The sequence below is a fragment of the Micropterus salmoides genome, unplaced genomic scaffold, assembly GCF_014851395.1.
Source record: "Micropterus salmoides isolate LMB-PRFRI ecotype aquatic unplaced genomic scaffold, ASM1485139v1 Ms_hic_scaffold_1782, whole genome shotgun sequence".
Lineage (NCBI taxonomy): Eukaryota > Metazoa > Chordata > Actinopteri > Centrarchiformes > Centrarchidae > Micropterus > Micropterus salmoides.
Window position 1 is genome coordinate 1 of NW_024040909.1, and position 25,000 is coordinate 25,000.

Sequence of the window (25,000 nt, forward strand, 5' to 3'; positions counted from 1 at the left end):
TTGTATTCCAAAATGACGGACCCGACAACGTCGCCAGAAGACCACTGGAAAGTAAGTTACTGATGTTAGGTGACCTCAAGTTTCTGGCAGATTAATTCGCACGTCTGCCTTGTGACAGTAGCGATAAGTGGCAAACATTGTTTTGTCTAAAAGTTGAAGTTTTGCTAACGTTACGGGAGAGCTCGTCTTTGTTAGCTTGACAGCTAACGTTAGCTTGGTGACGTTTGCTAACGTTATGAAGCGACAGCGGTTAGCTAGCTGATTAAGTAAACAAAACGGGGAAGTTTATGTTCCTCGTGTGGAATTTTGTCTTAGTTGAAAATAGATGTGCACCCATCTAACGTGACATCTCAGTTTTTGCATTTCTTGTTTCTTTCTGTCAAACATCCACGTGAAGTTAAGTGCAGATGTAACGTTAAATCTAACTTTAGTAACGTTCATATTGCAGATTCATAGCTGTTTGCAGCCCCGCAACATATAAATTCAGTAGACACCTGTATATTTGTCACTAGGAAATTATTTGGTCCATTTCCCTTGTCAGAAGTATTGCTCGGGGCTCTTTATAATCATTAATATAATGTCGTAAATAGCAATAACCAAGCTGGTTCCCATTCAGCTGTAATCGTAAAATTAACATGTTTGTGGAATGTCACTTAAAAGATAAGTTTCCAGTCTTCCTCGTGACAGGGACTGCTAAATAAAGCTGTGGAATAAACATATGAAAGTCTTTAAGAGGCCAACAAGGTTTTATTCAGAGACTCTGTATTAATGTGATCTCTGCTGTAGGTAGAGGGAGTGAATCCTAATAATCTTAATAATCAGAGTAGTCATTGTCAAATACCCTAAACATCTAGCAAGACTTAGTGTTGAAGAGAATACATTTTTCAGGGTTTTATCCCCTTGAATCACTGGGGGGACATGGCCCCAACTTTGGGAACCACACATTACTAACTAGGAACACTAGGAACTATTGTTGTGGTGGCCTAGATCAAATGGTGAAGTCTGTGATTGAAGTCATAATTTGGTGCAGCTCTTTACCCTCCTGCATACTTGAATTGGAAAAATCAGGGCAATGCTCAGTGGGGGTTTAGACCATCTATCAGGCAGGCTAGCTATTGGTCGTTTGTCAATGTATTTTGGGTAGCATAATTTCCCACTTGTTATTCCAGTCTCTAAGCCTCTATTTTCTCCTTTTTGCATCTTCTCTTGTCTGGTGATGGCTCTGCAGACAGACGGTGCTTTCAGCGACAGTGGCTTTGACCCTAGTGAGTCTTCAGTTCATATTCTGTTTTTTGTCATATCATTTCATATTTAGGCGATGTGATGTGACCTTGTGTTTCTGGCCTCTGAGATTAGCATGTCAGTCTATTTCTGGTTTTGCTGTGAAAGATCTTTGATGTTTGCTGTCTTGCTGTGTAGGTTTCTTTGCTGAAACTGCCGGAAAGGGTACAATTGGGTCCAGGGCCAACAGCATCGGCTCAACAAGTGCCTCTTCAGTACCAAATACAGGTATCATGTTTGTAACAGAGGGGATCTGACATTGCTGAAAGTTTCTAGAGAGAATTTCTGCTACATTTTAGAAACTAAAAAGTCCAGGCATGTGTAAACGGTTTTAGACCAACAGATTTTTTAAACTAATCATCATCAGTTAATAAATGTTTCCAAAACGTTGTATTGAACAACAAAATGGTTCATTTTGGAGAGGTTAGAGGCACTTTCCTTATTCTGAATGTTAATATATTGTTGAATAGATGATGAAGACAGTGACTACAGACATGAGACGTCATATAAGGACTCGTATAAAGATCGACGAAGACAAGCGCACACACAAGCTGAGCAGAAGCGTAGGGATGCTATTAAGGTAAGTCTACAATACACTGCAAATAAGATGTAGGTCTCTGTGACTTATTGCAGATACACCACACACCTTTTTAGAAATGTTTGAGTTGTCTTTTTTTATGTTTTCATTTGTTTAGTAGTTAGTAATGACCTCTAATTTTTATTTATTTATTTATTTTTTAGAAAGGCTACGATGACCTGCAGTCCATAGTACCAACCTGCCAGCCGCAGTCTGAATTTGCAGTGGGAGCACAGAAGATCAGCAAAGCTACTGTACTGCAGAAAAGTAAGATGTGATCTTATTGGATGAATGTGATGTATTTATTTGGAATAGTAGTTAATACATAATTTGACATCTCACTATCTCTATCTGTGATAGTAAATGAGAGCAAGTCAGTACATTATCTTTCTACTGTACTTTATTATCTAGCAGTTTTCCATTAGAGTCCTGTGGTGCTTAATTGGTTGAACATGGCGCAAAAATCTGGCAGAGCCACATGTTTGTCACATCAGTCACGTGACACAAATCTTCATGTTTATTATACCCTCCATTAATACTTCAGTCTCGCATGCTCACATTACACCAAGCAAGCAAAAAAAGACAAGAATGAAAAAGAAGAAAAGGCACGCATAGATATAAATGAGCATGTTCAGATCACCTGAGTTTAAAGTTTAATAGAAAGATGGAGACAAACATTTCACCAAGTACAGAGAAAACTGCACTTTTTATTGTATGTATGGGAGATGATTGTGAAGGGACAACACCTCCTATTTTTTTTTTTTTTGCAGCAATTGACTACATCCATTTTCTTCATAAAGAAAAGAAGAAGCAAGAGGAAGAGGTTTCTGTACTAAGGAAAGAAGTGATGGCTCTGAAGATCATGAAAACGTGAGATGGTGGTTCACAAACATTCTCAGCAAACACCCCCCCCCCCCCGTATAATTTTCTCTACAGTCCCAATATGTGGCAAACTAAGACCTCCCTACTTGTTCTGCATCCAGGCAGATAAAAATATAGATTTTAAAAAGTTTATTTCTTAGTGAAACAGTCATGGCCATTCATTAAATTGTATATTTTGCAATGCCAGTGAACTGTGATTGTCTTTATTAATAGGAACTATGAGCACATAGTGAAGGCCCACCAGAACAACCCACAGCAGGGAGAGGATCAGGTGTCTGACCAAGTCAAGTTCAACATCTTTCAGAGCATCATGGACTCCCTGTTCCAGTCTTTCAGCAATTCAGTTTCAGTTAGCAGCTTCCAAGAACTCTCCGCCTGTGTTTTCAGCTGGATCGAGGAGCACTGCAAGCCACAGGTAAGACCCAGTAAAAAATGGTCAGTGTTGCTTTGTTAATGTTGAGATAAATACAGTTTGTGTGTTTCTTCTGTTCTTTTCTAGACGCTGAGGGAGTTTGTTGTTGGGGTGCTCCGGCAGCTTAATGGTCAGCTATATTGACCGAGTGAAAGCACTGGATTGAACTCTGAGAAATTGACTTTGGGCTTGCTCTGGCCTCTCAGGGTGGAGTAAAAACTCCAATCAGCCTCAGGCCACACCACAGTATTTACACTTACTTCAGCTCATCGGTGACTCCCTGGCTGCAATTGGATTACATCAACCCACAAATTGGATTGAGTAGTTACATGTTTAAGAAGGACTTTCTGATTTTAAATGCACATCCATACACATAGCTGAGTATGTTTCAGCATCTGCTGAAATGATGTGTCTTACTATTGTTCTGTTAAGAAATTAAGGTGAAACGTAAAAGTAACAGCTTTCAAATGAATGTGTATGTTTAATACATCAGGGGTTTTCAAAGTCTGAGACTGCATGCCTCCCCTCAGACAACTATAAAATCCCCCCCTTCTCTTTAACACAACCACACACATTTTAGGATATTAAATGTGATCTCTTTGGTAACTAATTATTATTAATATAAATATAATTTTTTCACTGAGCCTCCCTTGAAACAGTTAGGAGCCTCCCTGGGGAGGCACGCCACACACTTTGAGCAACTCATGAGCCACACCTTCTCCTCTGTTATGTCAAGCATAACTCTGCAGCCTAATGCTGATCCAAATGGCTCCTGTCCGCTTCAGCGCACAACCATTGAGTCAGCCATACCACTCCTGAACTCCAGCAGACAATGGAAAATACTCTACTACTGCAGAGTAACTGTCCTTTCACTTCACTGTGCAACCATGCTCTATGGTGCTTCAGGATTTTATCACTGAGGTTTGATTACAACAGACTTTCCTGCCTTTTAGTGTGGTGGGAGGGTTTCATTTACGCAGCTCTGACAATTCGCTGAAATCTCACGGGTGACAGGTATGCAATGTATGCAGCATAAAGATTTACCAATCATTGTGTGTGTGTGTGTGTGTGTGTGTGTGTGTGTGTGTGTGTATATATATATATATATATATATATATATATATATATATATATATATATATATATATATATATATATATATATATATATATATATATATATATAATATATATATATATATATATATATATATATATATATATATATATAATATATATATATATATATATATATATATATATATATATATATATATATATATATATATATATATATATATATAAAATCTGACTATATTTGAGCTACCCTACATGTTGTTAAATACATGTGCTATTTAGTTGCAGATGTCTTGTTTATTTGGTAGATGTTAAATACAAAATGAACCTTTCAGTTTACTTGACAATTTCAATTACTTAAATCTTTGTGGTTTGACCTTGACGAATGTTACTTACTTTGTTCGTCAGTGACTTTTATGATCCTTCCAAACAGATCATTCCAAATGGTGCACTAGTCAGCAGCACTTGTAGAAAATGGTTTGACTATTCAGGACTGATCCTTCTTGAAAAGCATCACTGTAACCTCCACCAGTTGCACGGTCCTGGTGAGAACCGTGCACAGGGCAACGCACAAGGACTTACAGCCACTGTACTGAAGTCAAGTTTTTCATGCTTTGATCTTTACACATGATATAAAGCTGATTTTCATGATGATTTTGAAAGTTTTGTTTCCAATATGTGAGTAAGTCATCTGCCATACACATGGCTAAGCTGTTAGCTAAGAAAAGAGTGGCTTTATTGTTGCTGTAATCACAGGGAAGTAAAAGTTTTTGACCCAGTCTTGTTGCTTCATGTATTTTCTTTTGACTGTTTTATAAAAGCCATCTATTGTGTATCACTATCTAAAAAGTGACATAAACATATGTAATGAAATATACTGAATGTTTGTCCTGTTTAATTTCCCCCATGTAAAATGGAAATAAAGTGTGTAAGATGATAACCGAGCAGGACAAATCCTGTAGCTGGGCAGCAGTCTCCATCTCTACACCCAGGGAACCTGTAAAATCTGTGTGTTGATGTTTTAAGATGGTTAACCAAAAAATGAGTCTGGTTCTTTTGTTGGTGAAATTCTGTGACCACTAAAGCATCAAAAGTTACTGTCATGAACATTTAATAACTTGACAGCAATATAGAGTGAAGAAACAGTACAAAAGATGATAATACCTGAAGGCCATGACTAACCTACATGCTTTACACAATGAAAATTGTACATAGAAAAACCACAAAGAAAACTGCAGCAAGACAGACTTTAACATGTAATAAGAAAAACACAATAATAATAAAGCGCAGCTCTCAAAGCTATAATGAATAATTAGTTGACATTTTCATCATCGGAATTGGTTTTATGGCTTATAAAAAGGGGAAAAAATAGACTAATGTTGAGGTAACAAGCATCCCTCAGGGGTATCTAATGATGTGACGTAGTGCTAGTGTGTCGAAAAGGACTGAGCTACTTTAGCATAAATATACTTTAAATTACAAAAGTTTTGTGCTATTTGTTCAAAAGGAAAGGTATAAAAAAGGAATCGGCTCAGACTGCTCTGATGTCTAATCTATTCTTAGCTAAGTATTGCGCGAGCTTACATTGATGAAGTGGATGAAAAAGAGTTTTCTTGTTTTTTCAAGTACTTGGAACAACCACCTTACAGTCCTCATCAGTCTCCACTCCAGCTTCATCCTGTGAGGGCAACACCAAGTCTATTATTAATCAGTACTGTGAACCACAAAAAAACACTGGCACAGAGGTAAAACACACACAGGTTGTGGCATCAGAGTTTTGTAAAGTAGATTTTATGAGCTGCTTCCACTCACCAGGAATTCCTTTTTGCTCTTAGGATACCCTTCCAGGATTGCATTTATCATGTCTGAAGCCTGAGAGAAACAAAGCACAACAAAGTTTAAAAATGTACAATCTGACCAAAAGTACGATCTGAGGAAATAATTATTGCATTTCTTTTGCATGATAACGATATCTTTATTTAATGTTTACCAACTGAAATATTTCAAATGTGGCATTACATGAGCTACAGTGGCAAAATGCACAGAAGTTATTTTGTGGCCCTCAATGAAATGTACTCAAAATTCAAATGACTTATTTTCAATTAACAATTAAGCCGATTATTTTCTCGATTACTCGTTTAGTCCATAAAATGTAAAAAATAAAGTGAAAAAATAAATCACATTTACTCAGAGGCCAAAGGGATGTCATCAAATTATGTGTTTTGTGCAAATAACAGTCCAGAAACTTAATTGGAGTTACTGTCATATATGACAAATAAAAACAACAATTTATCACATTTGAAAAGCTGGAACCATAAGATATTTGACATTTTGGCTGAAGAAAGTCTGTGTGATCTACTGACCAACTAATCACTGCAGCTCTATATACGTTACCAATCTCTTCCTCTTTTTCCACTCTTTCACGTAAACATCCCGCTCTTTGTAAACCTGGAAATTTAAATATTATGAGCAATGTACTACCATAATGTACAGCAAATGGGAAAAAACAAAACAAAACAGGTGTATATTTTTTTACTAGGTTTTACAGATAGTTTGCTGTGATTAGAAAGCATATTCCCAACCTTTTCTTTCTCTTCCGGTGTGACGTGATTTGTGGCCGACTTTATCTTCTCCAGACGTGCTCTGTACCCAGCACACTCTGCTTTCAGCTCTCGGATCTCTGACAGCATTTCCTCTGTTGTCAGGGAGCTGCTGAGCTCCTTCACCTCTGTTAGCAGAGATTATACACACACACACACACACACACACACACACACACACACACACACACAAATGTACACAACACCCCCTGTCAGAGAAATGCAGTGAGACAATCGCAGGGTTCCTTTAATCCAGAGATGTCTTATGCAAAACAGCAACAACCAGTGGCCTACAACAATTCAAATATCTTAAAGATAAATGGCATACTCCACCTGCGTCTAGTTGTCTGCAGATCTGGTTGAGGGACTGCACCTCTTCACTGAGCTCAGAGATCTGACAGTCCAAGGCCTTCATGTCTACATCCTTCACTTCTTTGAACTGGGCCTGTGGGAGATATTAGCAGCAACTGAAACATACAAGTACAAATAACAGTTTGTGCGTATGTTACTTTCAGTGCTTTCTGTCCACAGCAACACAGGATATCAGGTGAACAGACTAACCTGATCAGCAAAATAAATCTTTTGCTTGCCATATGTTTTCTCCTTTATCTTGCCCTCTAGTGCCAGCACCTCCATGGCTTTGACCACTGCCTAGTGAATCACAAATATGCAATCAATTATTAACTGTAGGCTATACACACACACACTGTATGCTATAGATAAGTGTTATTAATCTCACCGTTTTGCCCAATCCATGCTGCTTTTGTAAATTACAAAAGACATCCTGAGCGCTGTAGGGGCGGTTCTTCTCATTCAGATAGGCAAGGATGAGAGTCGCCACTGCGGGTGACAGCAGGAGAGTCTGATCATATGCACTGACACAAACATTCCCATATGGTACTTAAATTTAATATAACATACTTGATACTTGAAAACAAATGTGTACATGCTGTAAAAGTGATTTGGAGAAACCTCATATAAAAAGGCTGGAGAGCCTTGTCGTCAGCTAGCTTATCATTCTGCCTGTGTCGCTAACGTTAGCTAGCTGATAGCCTCCTAGCTAAACTTTCTAACTAGCTATAAACTCTAACGAGCGTCGTCCGATCGATAAGAGTGTCCGATACGCCGCATAGCCTGCTACAGTGAAAACCATCCCGATATAAAGCTAACTCTTACCGTTATCTTTTTTACTCATTTCTAATGCCTGTCCTTTTTTTCACTTTAGCTTCCCAAAACAAGTTTCGCGCGAAATCTGCGTCACCTCAAAGATCGTTTATGCCTCAAGATACATCCGGATGCATCACACCAGAAATATCTGCTCTGCGACAGTGGCGTCGACGACTCATCACATTCTCCGTTGATTTTATTAACAGCGCTCTTTTAACAGAGCGAGATAGATAAATCTTTGCTTAATAATAATAATAAAACAATTTGTTTACAACTTTGGCTGAATCCTACGTAAGAAAAAGAGGAACGTTTGAGATATCCGAAAAGAAGAGCGGAGTGAGAACTCTGTAATTTTGGCTGGTCTTAATCTCAGTTCATTCAGGGTCCTGGCCTAAAACATTTTGATGAATAATATTTTAATAACATTTCGTTCAAATGTGGGCTATTGTGTTGGAAAGAAAATACCTATACCATCTGCATAGTAATAAAACAAAATCTTGTACCACATATACTTTAATTGTTAATGGTTCCAAAGTTTCAGAGCTTATTTATTGTTGATTTGTCTTATATGAAAGACTTTGGAATAATCTCAAGATTATCTGTTATCTGATCTTTCTCTTCCTGTCACATGACATAATACTCTAGACAGACTTCATTGCAAACATTTTATTCAATACGGTTTGCACATCAAAACATATCAAAACCAGATACAGAGAAGAAAATACACTACTATGCACATATACATTATGAAACTGACTACAGATCACTCATACTGAGGAACTGACTCTTCATGGAGCAGCAATGAGCATGAACATTCTGGCTAACAGAGGTGGCCAAACCCGGTCAAACAAGCAAGACTAAGCTCTCCTCTTTATTTAGCCTCAAAACCCCAGCAATTTCCTATCCAGCAGTTTTTTAAAAATTGTGCTAAATATTTTGCAGCTATGGTTTTCCACTCGAAAGAACACCAGTAAAAAGAGCAATGCGTATTCAACTATTAAAAACCAGCCTTTTTAGACTCTTTGATATAAGCATTTTAATACATCTCAACAGTGGCTCGTTTTAAGTGCAATTTCCACTGTTAAGTTTTAACATACTGACATGGTTTGTCCATCAAAAGGAAATCAGGCTGACTAGCGCATAAAAGCCACTTTAAATCAGTATATACTAATACTTTTTTAAAAAAGGATTTAAGGATAACTGTCTATACCCAATTTTTATGTAAACATGTTTCCCCATTAAAATAGTAAAAGATCCATGAATTGAAGAATATTTGATTTTTGTCTTAAAAAGATCAGCATGACTGTCAACTACATGAAAACACAAAGATTGTCAAAGATATACAGACACTTGTTGAAATATTACTTTTGAGAAAGAAAAAAAACACAAAGCTCAGGGGTCATTCAAGGTATTAAACATGGACACAATGTGTCACTGAGCTGTTTTAAAGGGCAGGAAAATGAAAAAATATTTTTAACTCACAAAAAAATAACGAAGCACAGCTCATCCTGGGGCACAAGTTCATAAATACAATGAACAAGGAACACAACATCAAGTGTTCCTCTGGGTCAGATATCTTAAGACTGTTATGTCACACTCGTTAAAGAAAATGCATGAGGATGTCTTCATATGTTAGATGGCAGAAAAGGGAAAAAAATAGTAAAGAAAATCACACAAAGAAACTGTAACTTTTATCCAAATATTATTCATCTTAAATCACAGAAGAAAATCACTGTCAAACTTAGGGCTGCAACTGACGATTATTTTCATAATCAATTAGTCTCTCCATCATTTTCCGGATTGTTTGGTCTATAAAATTTTAAGAAAAATGTTGATCAGTGTTTCCCAAAACCCAAGAGGACATCCTCAAATGTCCTGTTTTTTCCACAACGGAAAGATACTCTGTTTACTGTCATATTGGAGTAAAGAAACCCGACAAGATATACACATTATAGAAGCTGGAATCAAAGAATTTGGACATTTTTTCTTAATAAAATGAATCAAAATGATTAATTGATTTCCAAATTAGCTGGCGATAAATTTTAATAGTTGACAACAAATTGACCGATTGTTGCAGCTCTATTCAAAATCCACAACTGCTGACAAGAGTTTAGAAAAATGTTAATTAATCTCTGTAACATTAAATAAACCATCTTTAAGCAGATGATAGTGACGTGTTACTTGAAAAGACAGCAGAGCACTAATATCAGCAGCAACATGGATTGCTGGTTCTTTAACAAAATATCAAAGAAATTGTTTTCTAATAAGTAAAAGAAACTTAAATTTTAAATGCTGTTACATGGCTGCAACATGGCTCAGCTCGACCAACAGGAATGTCATATTTGGTCCCATGTTAAATAGCCCTGTATGTGTAGATCTCCAGGTAGAAAAGATTTTATGGGCACTGTTCTTTATTTATAGTCACTAACAAGTACCCTTGTAACTTATGGTGTGTGTTAAATTACAAGACCGCAACAAGGCTCAGTGATGCTGGTTTATTTAATTTCTGAATGCGTTTTATTTTTTTGTCGTTGCATTTCCTATTGCTCAGCCTACAAAGTAAAAGTTTTCTGAATCATCAGGGTTTAAAAGTACGGGAGAAAAGAGTTTGAAAAGATAAAAAAAAAAAAAAGAAAATAGTACTTCACAGTGGTAAACTGATGCCAATCAGAAGCAGAGCTGCTGGAACCTAAAATCATCTCTTCACAACAACAGTCGCAGCGTGTCAACATGTCCACTGCCCATGAAGTTGCACTCATACACACTGGCGTACAGACACACACGCTCTCACACGCACGCACCCACCACCTTACTGTGGTTTACCCAGCAGACTAGACAAGAAGTTAGACCCCTGGCTCTCTCCCCGTCTAGTACCTCCTCCTCCTCCAATGGGATCCATCTGGTTGAGTTCAGACTGATCCAGCATTTCAAAGTCCTCTCCGTCCAAGTCTGTGTCCAGCTCGGAGCTGGACTGCTTGCGGTAGCTCCGATGGGCCCCGGCCCTGGGACGGCCTTCTCTGCGCTGGGCAGCAGGAGGCCGAGGCTGCATCGCCCCGGCCAGCGCGGCCTGGATCATGTTGCTGGCGATGATTCCGGCCAAGTCTCCGGTGAAATCAGAAGCAGGTGGCAGGCCGCTGAGAGAAAGTTCTGCATCCAGATCCTCCTGGTCCGAGTCCAGATGAACATCTACATCCAGCACTGAAGTCTGGTTACTAGTTAGCTCAAACGGACCCAGACTAGGTAGACCTATGCTTGTGTCATCGTCATCATCCATCAGAGTGGCATCGGGGTTTATGGAGGGGAAGTCTGGGAGGTCTTGGGCAAAGGATTCCTCAGCGTCACTGTGTCTATCAAAATCTACCAAAGCACATACAGGGACAGGCTGAGGGACAAGAACACACCACAAAAATAATGGAGAAAAAAAATCTGCAATGTCTGTGTACTTACCCTCAGAGCCCTCTGTGAGTGGAGTCTGCCCACGTGATAGGTTGAATGTTCCATTATCAGTGTAGGACGCCTCAGCATCAGAGTGCTCAGAGTCGGTCATTGAAAGTTCCTTCGCAACAAGAGCATCATCAAACTAGGAAAGACAGCAGATTAAAAAGGTATTATTAGTTTTTTTGTTTTTATATTATTTTACTCTACTTCAGTTATACTCTGTTTGCTCTCATACCTTCTGCAGGCACACACAAAAACGAAAATACATAGGTTCTTAACCCCAACAGGAAGTGGCTTAGATGAGCTACTGTAACTAACGCTGCGCTGACATACAAAGCCATGTACATTGTGGTTAGTATTTATCTGTATACATTCCACACTGACAGGGCACTTAATTTAAGTTGCCTTACATGCAGGCCGTTTTCTCATCAAACAAGCAAATTCAGTTGTTTTACAAAAAGTAAAATCCATCAGACCAGACAACAAACAAATGTTTATGTTAAGTGAAAGTATACCATGGATTTAGAAACTGTTTTGGCCAAAAGGTTAATTAAAATGTTGAGAGACTTGCCGTTGGACAGAAAGCAGCCAACTCCTCCTCACTGTCACTGGCTTCACCTGAGGCAGCATCATGTAGAGGCCTCCGCAGGACTGCAGAGCAAAATGACAAACATACATTCACTGTAGATGGTGTTTAGGATGGAGGAGGGAAAGCTGCCTTTAATTCCTATTAAATGTAAAGTTCACACACAACTGCTTTTAGAAGAGTAATGACAATACAGATGCAGTGAAAGTCTGATATGGCCAAAAATTATAATAAAAGTCAATTTCTGCTCAAATTTAATATGAAATTATAGCTGCTGTGCAACAGGGCCTGGCATTTTGAGATAGAAGGAGGAGGAGGAACAGGAGGAAGATGAAGAAAAAAAAAAGAGAAATACAGAAGAGGTCCATCAGCAGAACTGTCCAGACCAAAACATTAAACGCTGATCTGTCTCTGATCCACACAGCACAATGCCTGATTAGGCATCGGCATGTTTATTCTGCATCAGCCAGGACTTGTCAACCTCACAACCTTTGTGACAAACCACAGGCGACTTCACTCTAGGACATCTTTGACAATCACATGCATGCAAAGGCAGATTTCAAACTGGTGTCAAAAATTCAGTTCTTAAAACAAAATTTTGAGAATGTGTGTGTACTTCATCGAGACAACACAGAAATGTTTTATTTATTTTTTCCCCCCACAAAGATTGATTTCTCCATAAGAGACAAACTGATGTTTAAAGATGCTCTATTTCCATTGACAGCAATTGTTTAGATGATGACAGAATTAAAAATATTGTAAAACATCAGTTTTCGAGATAAAATTCTTAAATTTACCACACATCTACCATGTTTCATAAACAGTGGAGATTATTTAGAGAGTATTTGCAGTAGCTGTTTACAGTAAAACATTTGTTCACTGTGATTTCAATTCCATCGTTTGTGGAGGAACAAATTTGGGAGGAGATAAATACTCCCAGTGAAGAAATACAAGAGGATTCGGCAGAGCCTAATTAGAGCTGAAACGATGAACTATTAATCATATTAGCAATTATCAAAAAAATATTAAAATTATTTTTACATTTAGGAGAGGGGCATGTAATCAGTTTATCAATTGAAACTAGCATCATGTGGTTTAGTGCCACCAAAGCATTACCTTTACTACAGTACAATATATTACAGGTGACTGCCTTCGATGTGTCATATACATCATTTACTGATGAGCATCTGGCTAAAATTGAGCATAAGCGAATAACACTGTTAGTGGCCATAAAATTTGCGTGAAGATAACCTTAAATTTACGTTTCTTTGTTTCAGGTTTAAATGTGTCTTTGACCTTATCTTTCATTAATTTGCAGTGCCAGATCTGCATGAGGAAATCATCTGATCTAAAATGATGGTCATGTTATGTTGCTAAAATGGCCTGAAAATTGACAATTGTTCTCAGTATGATTAAAAAGAAAAATACAATTAATAGATTTGTTGTACTACTTACACTGATTATCAATGGGCTTTGACATCATGTATCCTCGAACACTGAAGTCCAGCCGCTGCAGGACCGGCTCCAGCTTCACGCACACATGCTGAAACAGCCTGTAATGGGCTCCCAGAGGGGCCAGGAGAGTAGCCAACACTAAAGGAGAGGAAAGCAATAATAGTCATTATTAAGGAGGACATTCTGTTGGGATAGTTTAGTACACGCGAGAAGAACATAGTGTTCATTTGTGTTCTGTATAGATTCAATAACTCAATGATTCTCATCACTGTAAGTAGACAAAAGCCTGAGTTAGTCAGTAAATATACAGACAGTGAGGCAGAGGGAGCAACAGGGAGTTAACATGTAGAGTACAAGCTGCTGTGGATTGTTTAAGACGTCAGAGCCGAGGGCCTTAGCAGCTCCTGCTTTCCCGGCTCTCCAGCCTACACTGGTTGGAGGTTAGGAGATTAGCCCAGTCTCAGTCTGACCTCCTTAGCTTTCCGCCTGGCTCCCTTCCCTCCATCTTTCCTTGTGTGTCTTTCATTCTGGCTTTAATCACCTCACAGGCTACGCCCAGGGTACTGGGGCCCCACAGATCTGGTTTCGCCACCCATGAATTTTTAATAGGATGAGTTTCCCTGCCAACGTGGTCCTGTGACGGAGCCTGGATCTGTAGTTAGGACCGGTTAAAGTGCTGGGACTCACCAGCAGAGTAGGAGAGCACCAATCCAGGAATGTAGCGTCCAACCACAGCTAAACAGGTGAACACCCCACAGGTCAGGAAGCAAAACTGAAACAACACACAGGAAATCACGTCAAGATCTACAATGCCTGTTGACTTTTTGTGTGTGTGTAAATAAATATATTAATAATAATTATTAAATATGGTCCTCACCTTGCCAGGGTTTTGTTTTTTGTATTGCACAACTCTAGATTTGAGAACTGCTCCACTGACCCAGGCCTCAGCGATGTGGTGGCACAGTTCAGGCACACTGAGGATACCAGGCTGCACCAAACCCCAGCTAGAAAAATAGAGAAAATTATTAACACCGTCATCTGCTTTTTACTTATGCCATTATTATTGTTTGCATTATCTGTAAGGGAATACTGGCTGGTTACAGTAACAAACCTCTCATTTTCTGAGTCTTCCAGGTTTCGGACTGTGGAGAGAGGGAACATCCATCACTTTAAGAAACATTACATACCATAATGCACATTAATGTAACAATATATAAAGTAGTCAAAATTATAGCGCACTTTCAACTTAAGCTCGTGTCCACACACTTTGGTCTCTTTGGGATTTTGTACACTTAATATGTAACACTAGCTCATGTAAGTTCAAAAACAGGTCTGGGAGATTAGCTGCTCCAGATATAATACAAATCACTTGCAAAGTCCAGAGTGTGGGCCTGCTGACTGCTGCCATATCTATTCTGACAAAGTACATTTGTTGCAGTCACAGTAAACTGGGAAATGATCGAAAGTACAATTAATACAAGAAAGAAGCGACATGACATTCCAGTGGGAAGGTAAAGGAAATGTACGGAGCCTGTATGAGTATGTTGAGAGACAAAGAGCCCGTATAAAATCAGCTTGTAGTACCTTTAATCGCTGGCCAGATTTTATTTCTCCAGGCATCAACACAGACAACCACAGCCAGACCAGAAGCCAGCAGGAACAGCAGACGCAGTGAGGTCAGGGCGAAGAACCTGGAGGAGAAAAAAAACAACAACACATGAACAGACAGCGCTTCTGATGCCCGTCACCCCAGGAGTGAACCATAGACAAAGTTAAATTTAGTACAGAATTCATGAAACCACAAAACCTTTGAGTCATGATCTACTGTTTCCTTTAGTCAGAACAAAGAAAAGAGGAACCGAATTATAGTTGAATGAGAATTATGTGGGATAAGAATATTGATTTCTCTTCTATAAAAGTTATGGAATATAAATAAACTGTAGAGCTGACAAATCAGGGAAGAGTTGATTAATGAAAACCTCATCCACTAACAACGGTAAAGCTACAGGCTGTAGATCTAGCTAGTTTTGTTTATTATCCTTTTATAAAAACCATGAAATATGACATTACAGTTAAGGACAGACATCAGACAGCAGAGTGCTCCACAACAACGTCCCCAACAATCAAGAATTAAGTACAACAAAATGTGATCGTGATACACAGGTGTTGTTTCAGGTGGTTTCCATCTGTGAAGGAGTGTTTGTGTGCCCGTTCACACAAACTGATTTCATTTCTTGGCGCTCAACAATTAAAATCCTGAATTGTTGCTCCACTTTCATCTCACAAGACTTACAAATTGGGTGACCACAACAACGTTACAGGATTTTGTCAATCTGTACTTAAGAGATTAACCTAACAAAGAATTTGTTGACAGGATGAGGTGTATTTGTATTTGGGGTAGCAGTGCAATTAGTAGCTACAGCTGGTTAAAAAGCACTTTTTAAAGATGCATTTCGATGGGTAGCGGTATAGGAGTGTATAACTTATATACTTAACTTATAAGTTATATCTGTTTTCCATTTGATGCTTTAAGAAGGAAAAATCAAGACAACCTTGGTGACCTGCTGTCAGAGAGGTTGTCGATATTGCCTCCCCATCCCCGTGTGACTTGCCATCGTCAGTCGCTTCATGCATTAGTACAGATTATGAATGCATATCTTTGGGCAGAAACTATCTCGCACCACTGAACGTGTGCTGAAGCACAAGTAAAAGGGAGACAGGACGGGCAGCCTAACATGCCCAGTGGTCTAATCGAATAAAGGCTCAGTGCCTGAGCTCCACAAGCATGCAGGCCAGGCCAGCCTTACCAGGTCAGTGATTCTTACCACACAACAATAAATGTCACCTGATTTAGCCAAAACATGTCCCAGTCCTACACTTTCACCTACTGATTTCTTCTGTACTTTCTTCATAATGTTAAAACGTGGTTAATCATGTGATTTTCTCATTTAAGGGCTGAGTGAATACAATCACACCTGGTAAAAGAGAGAGATATATATTGCAATTATGCACTTCATACCTTACAGATCTTGCGAACCAAAGCCACATAAAACTAGACCCACTGAAAGTGAATTTCCTCCTACATCTGTAGTGTCAACTCCGTGGAGCTGTAAATTGCAGCTTCAACCTCAATTTACAGCCCCGACGCAGCAACAATGAAACTGGTAAAGCTGATAATCCATGGCGCCACAGTGTGCGAGCAACATGACAGTTCAGGTAGAAGTGTGTTTATAAATAGTACCACTCACCGGCCATCTGTGCTGTCTTGAATTGACAGGTGAAACATTTGCATTGTGCAAAAGCACCAGCTGCTTGCAATTACGTTGGCTGTTTCGTCTTAACGACCAAACAGCCGCTGTGTTGTCTGACTGTAGGTTGCTACAACACTGACACTACAAAGACACTGAGGAACAAGTTTGACATCAACAAAGTTTAACACTAAACATCAGCTGAAACTCACCAGAACACGACGTTGACTACAGTGTAGAGAAGCGCGCACTGGAGGGGTCTTTCCCACACCAGGACGGACTGTAGGTAGGTCAGGACTGGCTCGTAGGGCCCCAACCTGGACTGGAGAACAGCTTTGACAGCCCGCACCTGACCGTCTCTCTCGCTGGAGCATGGTCGACTTCGCAGGCAGACACCAGATCCCTGCTTGGCAGAGAAATCCTCCTTGGATGCGTCTTCCATTGCACCAGTGTGCGCCATGTTTGCGTCTACGGTCGGTAAAGTAGGCCTGTAAAATAAAGACTTAGTGGAAACAAGTAAACCGCTTGATGAGGGACACCACAGCGCCACGGCGCAGCTCCACTCACAACATCGGCTAACACAACTATGCTAATGGGTTTCTAGGGGAACAGCCAGCTGAATCGCCGTGTTATCGTGTGTCAATAAACATCTGTCTCTATCAGGAGCGAGCACGTTATCAAAGACAAAGTGAACATATTTCATCACAAGATGACACTTACTATTTTGGCATATTTGCAGTAATGTAGCGCTGTCCTCGGCAGCTGACAATATGGCGTAACCTGTTTTTCCGAGCCCTAAGCAGTCCAATCAGAATCTGCACGAGCCCCTATGTCATGGTGCGTTCACGAGGAAAAGTTTTTTATTTGTTTTTTGCTTTGAAGCACTCCATTGACAAACATATTAGCAAGCCATCACCTTGACGCCTAACCTGTTGGGTTAAGATAATGTACAAACCAAATACAGTTTTAACAAAATCCATATATTTTTCGTTTACAAGCTCTGTCGCTTCCGACTTTATATGTAGTTGGTTTAAATGCAACAGAACTCTGATTATAAAAAATAATTTCACACTTTTTACACATAACGCTTTCATAGTTAGTTATGATCTTACTTGAAAAAGCGATCTTACAGATTTTAGATGAAAATTATTCACCGGAAATATTTAGCTCGCAGCTGTGTCTGCTTAGTTTTAATAGTGGAGTTAAAAGAAATGTTTGACAATTTATAATGTGTCTGCAGCGCCACCCGGTGGTCTTAATGTGTAACTACACCATATTGTAAACAGTTTTATTTTGAACGATATAACCGGAAGTAATACAATGCTATTATAGTCTAACTTGACTAGAAGGCATTCAGTTGTAGTTCCTAATTGTGGCCACTAGAGGGCAGGAAAACATGACTATAAATACTGCAGTAGCAGCAACTAATACTAAGAAATTCAACTGTCACATACAGTGAAAATGTATTAATAATAAGAATTTATATGTTTTAAAGCTTTCAAAATATGTAGAGGTGCAGTTACGCAATGTGGCCACCGGAGGGCACTGCACATCCATTATGAAATGCTATCAACTCCACGAATGTCAAGAACGAAATAATAGCATACTAATACTTCCGGCAAAGACATTCAAAATAAAACTTTAAATTACGATAGATACGGTAGGTGGCGGTATGCACATTTAATGGCGGTTTTTCATCAGAAGAAGAAGTCTGCTTCACATCAGTACCAAGCGGGAAGGAGCGGGCTAGTGGTCGTGAAGTAGTTTGAGCAGCAGCACTTCTTGAATTATTTAGCCAGCAAGCAGCTATCGGGCTAACGTTAGCTCAATAAGGAGCAACTGAAGACTGAACATGCCGCGGGAAATCATAACGCTTCAGCTTGGACAGTGTGGAAATCAAAGTACGTGAAGTTAAAGTTAAGATTACCATCCCTCTGCCCACATGAACATGAAGCTAGCTAAAATGTCAGGTTTATTGCTTTGTAAGGATGCTAGCTAAATGCTAGTATCAAGTGAAGCTCAAAATACAACATAAACAGCAATAACAGTACAGCCTAGATGAATTTAGCTGACGTTTGGCTAATGGGGTCTAAGTTTGTCTAATAAGCTTGCAAGAACATAAACGTGACCTCACGTCAATGTGTTTCTAACTGCTCCTCTCGCTGTTTTGCAGTCGGGTTTGAGTTTTGGAAGCAGCTGTGTGCAGAGCACGGCATCAGCCCAGAGGGGATTGTTGAGGAGTTTGCAACCGAAGGGACCGACAGAAAGGATGTGTTCTTCTATCAGGTAACTGGTTTAAGCACTGACTTCATCATCTCTCACGTCATGAGTTACAAAGGGCGTATATTGTTTTGCACAGTAAGGACGGTGTATGTTGTTTCAGTCTTTATTGGGTGACGCTTGAGTGCAACAGCATTTAGTGCCGCTAGGTGGAGTGGTTGTAGCATAAACTGAACTAACACAGCGCCTACAAGGACAGAGCAACCTACAGACTGCAGTATTACCGGCTAACCCCTGGTTATTCATAAAACTCCCCAGGCTGACGATGAGCACTACATCCCCCGTGCAGTTCTCCTGGATCTGGAGCCGAGGGTGATCCACTCCATCCTCAACTCTCCTTACGCAAATTTATACAACCCAGAGAACATCTACCTATCCGAGCATGGGGGAGGTGCTGGGAACAACTGGGCCAGTGGATATTCACAGGTGATCACCAGAAATGACACCTTTCTATCTTTAACCCCATGTCATTAATCCCAGTTAAAGAAGTAAAAATGTTATACATCTAAAACCCTGCTTTGGCTTTCCACCTCCCTTCTAGGGCAAAAAAATCCAAGAGGACATCTTTGACATCATTGACCGGGAAGCAGATGGCAGTGACAGTCTGGAGGCAAGTCTTTATCACATACCGACTGTCCCTGGGGCAGGGAGTGATCGGGGATGTGGCTGTGTGGGATGATAAAAAAGACTAATTGAAAAGGAATGTGATATTCCTGTGTGAAGAATTATTTAATAGTATAGTCAGACCACCCTCTCGCCCCCCTCAGCTGGAGCCCGAACCTCAAACATGCAACGTTTTTGTTTTGTTGTTCATAGGTAATGACTTTATTTCAGATTAAACCTGTATAAATAGTGCAGGTTTTGTCTAAATCTTGGACAAATGATGAGACAATGGGCCCCTGGACACAGACATGTAAGAGTCCCTTAACCCCTCCTACATTGGAATAAGACGCCCAGACTGAAAGGGAAACAAAACATAAACTTTGTCTATGTGGTCATTTCGTGTCTCGTTGTAGTTGATTTGCATCTCTTTGTGGTTGTTTTGAGTCTCCTTGTAATCATTGTTTTGTGTCACTGTCAGTGACGTGTAGGTGAAGCTCAGGTGGCCCCCTGACCGCTTGGGCACAATAGTCCTGTTCAGTAATCCATGGTCTGAATAGTATCTGGGATTACTTGACTGTACTCAGACATGACTTCTCTTAGTCTTTCAGTCAAACTCTTGTAACTCTTGGAAAAAATGCTTGTAGAAATGAATGACTTGATTGAAACTATGTTAAAAAGGGACCAGTACCTGTCATCCTAAAACTAGCAAAGCCCCAGCCATGCCTCGATAGTATTCTTAGCCTCTTTTTTTTATGTTTGGGCGAACTTTCTTCAGCTGCCAACCTCCCATGAAATAACACTCGCATTTCCCCTCTAAGGGCTGCAATTTCTGTAACTCATTCCCATTATGACCCCACATTATTATTTAGTATGTGCACTCATGTGTGCATTGGATAGGAAGGTGGGCCGAGCTGCCGTGAGCATGTGTATGTTGGCAGGGTGTGGCGTGTAGAATGTCTGGTGATAATAGCCGGGCGAGTGTAGAAGGCAGGTATTACAGGGCTGTCTTGGGGGGGTGGGGGAGCCTATTTGTGAGGTGGGGCTGCACACCCATTTATATAACTGCCTATGAAGAGAGGCATTTGCTCACCCACACACATTCAGCTTTCTGCATCAGTAGAGTTTACTGTAAGCGTTGTACACACAGTGCGCACGCTGCAGCTAGTAAATTTGGGAGTAATAAGTAATCCTTTGTCTTTGTAGGGGTTTGTCCTGTGTCATTCCATTGCTGGGGGGACGGGCTCAGGACTGGGATCCTATCTACTGGAGAAACTTAATGACCGGTATAGAAACACACATGCAACTTGTTTGAAAATATTTTCCCGTGTGTGTGTATCTTTTTTATATATTTTTTCCTCTGATCTCAGGTATCCAAAGAAGCTTGTGCAGACTTACTCTGTTTTCCCAAACCAGGATGAGATGAGTGACGTGGTCGTTCAGCCGTACAACTCGCTGCTCACACTGAAGAGGCTCACCCAGAACGCAGACTGCGTGGTGAGCAGCAGCACTCAGGAATGGATGTTGCTTAATCCCACTACTCGCTTTAATTCGCAGCGCAGCCATAGCTGTAAATAACCTCAGAAGATGGCATAAAAATTGCTTCTTTTTTTTTTTCTTTACAAGCCCCAGTTAGCTTGTAATTGTGCCGCTTGGACAAACCAAACACAGCACAGTAGCCAAACTATCTCAAGTCTCACAGGTCTATTACACACTGCAGTCACAGTGCCATAAAAACTTTATTTCATCAACCGAAATCTCCACTGCACTGGACTAGTTTTGGCTAGGCTTGTTTAATTTAACACCCAAAATACTGATGACCACATCTATGAAGAGAGAGATTGTCACTTATCTCTCTGAAGTGTGCGGTTGGTAATTCGACTTCCCAGTTGTCACTTGTTATCAGGATCCACTACAACATGTGAGTTCATAGTCTTTGACCTTGCACTAATACAAACTTTTCTTCTTCTTGTGAAAGTATACAACAGATGTAGTTAAGTGTTTTCACTTGTGTAGCAGACTAAGAAGCAATCTGCAGTGGCAGCATTGAGGTATTACAAATCGAACGTAGAAATTCTCTCTTAAATCTGTAAAATCGGTGATTGTATTAGTCTGAGATGCTCTGAGGATCTAATGGTGTCTAATACCTACTTCCTCCAGGGTCTTGCGTAAGGCCTCATGTTGATTAAATTAGCCACAGAGCTAATAGAATCTGCTCAAGAATCGGTCCCCTTGTTGCAACTGTACAGTGTGTCTTTTATGTTCAGCTCTCCTGACAACAGCACACTGTTGCTCCTTAAGAGGTTCCTTGACTGTCATTAGTCTTCCTTTAACATTGTAGCTGTGTATTGACTTTCAGTGTGTTGTTGTGCTGGAGGGAAACTTTTCTCTTCTGTTTTCTCTTCATTTGTCTAACAATTGCCCCGTGTGTGTGTGTGTGTGTGTGTTGCAAATCAGGTGGTCTTGGATAACACGGCTCTAAATCGCATCGCCACAGACAGGCTGCATATCCAGAATCCCTCGTTCTCCCAGATCAATCAGCTGGTGAGTGAAACATTGCTCAGTGTTAAAACCTACTCCCTCCAGTTGTTTTCTCAGGTCGTCAGTCAGCAGATTTTGGTTATAGTATTAGACTGCAGTTCACTGAACTGTATTTAAACAAAGGCAAAAGACAGACTGAACTATACATGTGTTGCTCACTACAAAAATTACAAGATTCACAAACCGGTTTGGCAAGTCAGTTGCACGTCTGACTGGATTTCGGCTTTCTTAGAAATTAGTTGCACATGGTTGAACTTGACAAACTTCCGCTCGTCAGTCAGCAGGTTTTAGTTATAGTTCTAGACTGCAGTCTACTTAACTGTTTAAACAAAGGCAAACGTTCAGACAGACTGTACTATACAAGTGGTGCCTACTACAAAAATGACAAGATTCACAAAACCAGTTTGTCGAGTCAGTTGCCCAGCCCTAACTCCTTTTTAACTTACCTCTCTTACCAGATTGTAGTTAATACAAAGCTCTGTGTCTAACTGGACCTTCATACACAGGTGTCCACAATCATGTCCGCAAGCACGACCACCCTGCGCTACCCGGGCTATATGAACAATGACCTTATTGGCCTGATTGCATCCCTCATCCCCACACCCCGCCTCCACTTCCTTATGACTGGGTACACACCACTTACCACTGACCAGTCGGTGAGTTCAGACCTGTGGTAGAACGGAAGTCAAATTGAGAGACATTTTAGTCAACAAAAATGACATTACTCAGGTGTGTTCATTTTAACGCAGCAGAAAGTATTCTTAGCAGTTAATATTTAAAACACTGAAACGGTTTCAGGTCGCTAGTGTGAGGAAAACCACAGTGCTGGATGTGATGAGGAGGCTTCTGCAACCCAAGAATGTGATGGTGTCCACAGGAAGAGAGAGGCAGCCAAGCCACTGCTACATCGCCATCCTTAACATCATCCAGGGAGAGGTCGACCCCACACAGGTACGAGTGCGCAGTATGTGAGGTGTCAGTCTGTCTTAACGTGTTTGCAGAGTATTTAAACTTATCTCGACTGACTCTGATATAGGTGCATAAAAGCCTCCAAAGGATCCGGGAACGTAAACTCGCCAGCTTCATTCCCTGGGGTCCCGCCAGCATTCAGGTGGCTTTGTCCAGGAAGTCCCCATACCTGCCCTCTGCCCACAGAGTCAGCGGCCTGATGATGGCCAACCACACAAGTATCTCTTCTGTAAGGGCTCATCTTTAAGTTGTGTCACCTCAGCCTGCTCAGTCAAATTCTCCCCCTGTGTGTGTTTATGCAGTAGAGACCTGTGTTCATTCAATACTTGAGGATATGAATTGCCCTAAAACTGAAGTTGAGCAGCAGTGGGAGGGGAATTCCACAAAAATTTGGTTTTGGACTAGGCAATTCCTTGAAACTTTTTTTTTTTTTTTTTTTTTCTTCCTTGTTTGGCTGGTTTAAAATATGAGCTGTGAAGTTGAGGGAAAATGCAATCCTGTGATGTCGCTAAATTACTTAATCTGAAGTTTTTATTTAGATTAGTCATATTACATTGCCTAGACTTTTCTCCTCATTGTTTTCCTTATATGTAAGGTCTTAAATGGCGGTAAGAGGAAATTCATCCAAGGAAGTTTCAATGAAGTCAGATTTTTTTCCTTTCTCATAACATAGAAATTAAAAACAAAACAGAAACTGTGCAAGTTATAAAGAAGTCAAATTAAGAACGGGGATTTTATTCCCTTCTCACAGTATTAGATTCAGTTTTGATGCCCTCTCTGTTGCTGTCCCACAGTTGTTTGAACGGACGTGCCGGCAGTACGACAAACTGCGTAAGCGAGAAGCCTTCCTGGAGCAGTTCCGCAAAGAGGACATATTCAAGGACAACTTTGATGAGCTGGATAACTCTCGTGAAGTGGTCCAGCAGCTGATAGACGAGTACAGCGCAGCCACACGGCCTGACTACATTTCCTGGGGCACGCAAGAACAGTGAACAGACTTTCTCCAATCCTGGCAGCATACATGCTTAGCTAGTTTCTTCTTCTTTTTTAAATACACTTTTTATTTGCAAAGACAAAAACAAGGATTGTTTAGACACTTGACAAGAAGCATTTTTCTTTTGTTCCTCAACCCCCCACACACTGCTTATGCAAATAATAATAATAATAATAAAAAAAACAATTGTAGTTAATACAAATAGATAAGATGCACATATATACACATACAGAAATACATGTATTTCTGTGGATATACAACCATACAGGCTAACATATCATCATTGCTTATCATTATACTTTAGCTTGTTGAGAGCTCAAGCAGTCTCTGAGGGGAGGTTAGAGGTTATGAAGGATACAGTTCCTACTCAATTCTTGGGAAAGGTCTTGAGTCTTTCGAAATAAGACACTAAAGGGTCCTATCTCATGTGGAATTTGTGTGTTGACCCTCTAATGGCATATTTTATCTTTTCTAGCCTTAGGAATAACATCAGGTCATTCATCCAAACCGAAGCTTTGGGTGGATGCTCTGATTTCCACTCTAACAAGATCCTTCTTCGAGCAAGAGGAGTTGCAAATGCAAACACATCTTTCAGTTTATTTGACATTTGTATTCCTCCCCCGGGACACCAAAAATTGCCATTTCTGCACTCGGCTGGATATTTATGTCGAATGCCTCAGACAGTGTCTGATAAACCGTAGTCCAAAAGTTGTTCAGCCTGTTACAGGACCAGAACATGCGAGACAGATCTGCCTTTCCAACATGGCAATGGTCACATATGTCATTCATGTTAGGGTAGATCTTGGACAGACTTAAATCAAGGCAAGCACATTAAGTTGACCCATTTACCCTATTCAATGCATTATTCTATATTTCATCAGATATGACTATTCC

The 25,000-nt window shown here is 40.1% G+C and overlaps 4 protein-coding genes across 7 annotated transcripts; 2 read left to right on the plus strand and 2 right to left on the minus strand.

Moving 5' to 3' along the window:
* Positions 1–12: 12 nt before the first annotated feature.
* On the plus strand, positions 13–4,202 carry mlx (MAX dimerization protein MLX). The gene is made up of 8 exons (XM_038726043.1): positions 13–51; positions 1,229–1,265; positions 1,420–1,509; positions 1,752–1,861; positions 2,023–2,125; positions 2,629–2,728; positions 2,954–3,155; positions 3,240–4,202. The coding sequence occupies exons 1-8, from the start codon at positions 13–15 to the stop codon at positions 3,294–3,296; spliced, it is 738 nt and encodes a 245-aa protein (XP_038581971.1). The 3' UTR covers positions 3,297–4,202.
* Positions 4,203–5,322: 1,120 nt separating this feature from the next.
* On the minus strand, positions 5,323–8,109 carry LOC119908393 (PSMC3 interacting protein). Of its 2 annotated transcripts, none has more exons than XM_038726045.1 (8): positions 8,005–8,109; positions 7,568–7,668; positions 7,390–7,479; positions 7,162–7,273; positions 6,811–6,956; positions 6,623–6,676; positions 6,041–6,100; positions 5,323–5,906 (listed from the first exon to the last, which is right to left on the minus strand). In XM_038726045.1, the coding sequence occupies exons 1-8, from the start codon at positions 8,021–8,023 to the stop codon at positions 5,850–5,852; spliced, it is 639 nt and encodes a 212-aa protein (XP_038581973.1). In that variant the 5' UTR covers positions 8,024–8,109; the 3' UTR covers positions 5,323–5,849. The 2 variants fall into 2 exon arrangements, with proteins under 2 accessions (XP_038581973.1, XP_038581974.1); XM_038726046.1 differs by lacking the exon at positions 8,005–8,109 and adding an exon at positions 7,750–7,768.
* Positions 8,110–8,646: 537 nt separating this feature from the next.
* retreg3 (reticulophagy regulator family member 3) lies at positions 8,647–17,540 on the minus strand. 3 transcript variants are annotated; one of them, XM_038726040.1, is made up of 10 exons: positions 17,443–17,540; positions 16,935–17,210; positions 15,059–15,165; positions 14,586–14,616; positions 14,352–14,478; positions 14,162–14,246; positions 13,475–13,612; positions 12,005–12,084; positions 11,443–11,575; positions 8,647–11,352 (listed from the first exon to the last, which is right to left on the minus strand). In XM_038726040.1, the coding sequence occupies exons 2-10, from the start codon at positions 17,180–17,182 to the stop codon at positions 10,805–10,807; spliced, it is 1,497 nt and encodes a 498-aa protein (XP_038581968.1). In that variant the 5' UTR covers positions 17,183–17,210; positions 17,443–17,540; the 3' UTR covers positions 8,647–10,804. The 3 variants fall into 3 exon arrangements, with proteins under 3 accessions (XP_038581968.1, XP_038581969.1, XP_038581967.1); XM_038726041.1 differs by having other exon boundaries at positions 16,935–17,224; positions 17,443–17,539; XM_038726039.1 differs by lacking the exon at positions 17,443–17,540 and having other exon boundaries at positions 16,935–17,430.
* A 922-nt stretch (positions 17,541–18,462) lies between these two features.
* On the plus strand, positions 18,463–24,308 carry tubg1 (tubulin, gamma 1). The gene is made up of 11 exons (XM_038726042.1): positions 18,463–18,623; positions 18,896–19,008; positions 19,261–19,428; positions 19,544–19,612; positions 20,809–20,888; positions 20,973–21,099; positions 22,060–22,146; positions 22,650–22,799; positions 22,942–23,094; positions 23,180–23,341; positions 23,907–24,308. Exons 1-11 carry the CDS (start codon positions 18,575–18,577, stop codon positions 24,102–24,104), a joined length of 1,356 nt encoding a protein of 451 aa, XP_038581970.1. The 5' UTR covers positions 18,463–18,574; the 3' UTR covers positions 24,105–24,308.
* The last annotated feature ends 692 nt before the right edge of the window (positions 24,309–25,000 follow it).

Coding starts and splice junctions, on each gene's coding strand:
- retreg3 (XM_038726040.1), bottom strand. CDS start 17,182: ATGGCGCACACTGGTGCAATGGAAGACGCATCCAAGGAGGATTTCTCT. Junction 14,247..14,351: donor AAAAACAAAACCCTGGCAAG/GTGAGGACCATA, acceptor GTGTTGTTTCAG/TTTTGCTTCCTGACCTGTGG. Junction 12,085..13,474: donor AAAGCCCATTGATAATCAGT/GTAAGTAGTACA, acceptor TTTGCTCTGCAG/TCCTGCGGAGGCCTCTACAT.
- LOC119908393 (XM_038726045.1), bottom strand. Junction 7,480..7,567: donor AGCATGGATTGGGCAAAACG/GTGAGATTAATA, acceptor GTGATTCACTAG/GCAGTGGTCAAAGCCATGGA. Junction 6,101..6,622: donor GGAAAAAGAGGAAGAGATTG/GTAACGTATATA, acceptor TGTTTCTCTCAG/GCTTCAGACATGATAAATGC.
- tubg1 (XM_038726042.1), top strand. CDS start 18,575: ATGCCGCGGGAAATCATAACGCTTCAGCTTGGACAGTGTGGAAATCAA. Junction 19,009..19,260: donor AGGATGTGTTCTTCTATCAG/GTAACTGGTTTA, acceptor AAAACTCCCCAG/GCTGACGATGAGCACTACAT. Junction 19,429..19,543: donor GGGCCAGTGGATATTCACAG/GTGATCACCAGA, acceptor CCTCCCTTCTAG/GGCAAAAAAATCCAAGAGGA.
- mlx (XM_038726043.1), top strand. CDS start 13: ATGACGGACCCGACAACGTCGCCAGAAGACCACTGGAAA. Junction 1,266..1,419: donor CGACAGTGGCTTTGACCCTA/GTGAGTCTTCAG, acceptor CTTGCTGTGTAG/GTTTCTTTGCTGAAACTGCC. Junction 2,126..2,628: donor AGCTACTGTACTGCAGAAAA/GTAAGATGTGAT, acceptor TTTTTTTTGCAG/CAATTGACTACATCCATTTT.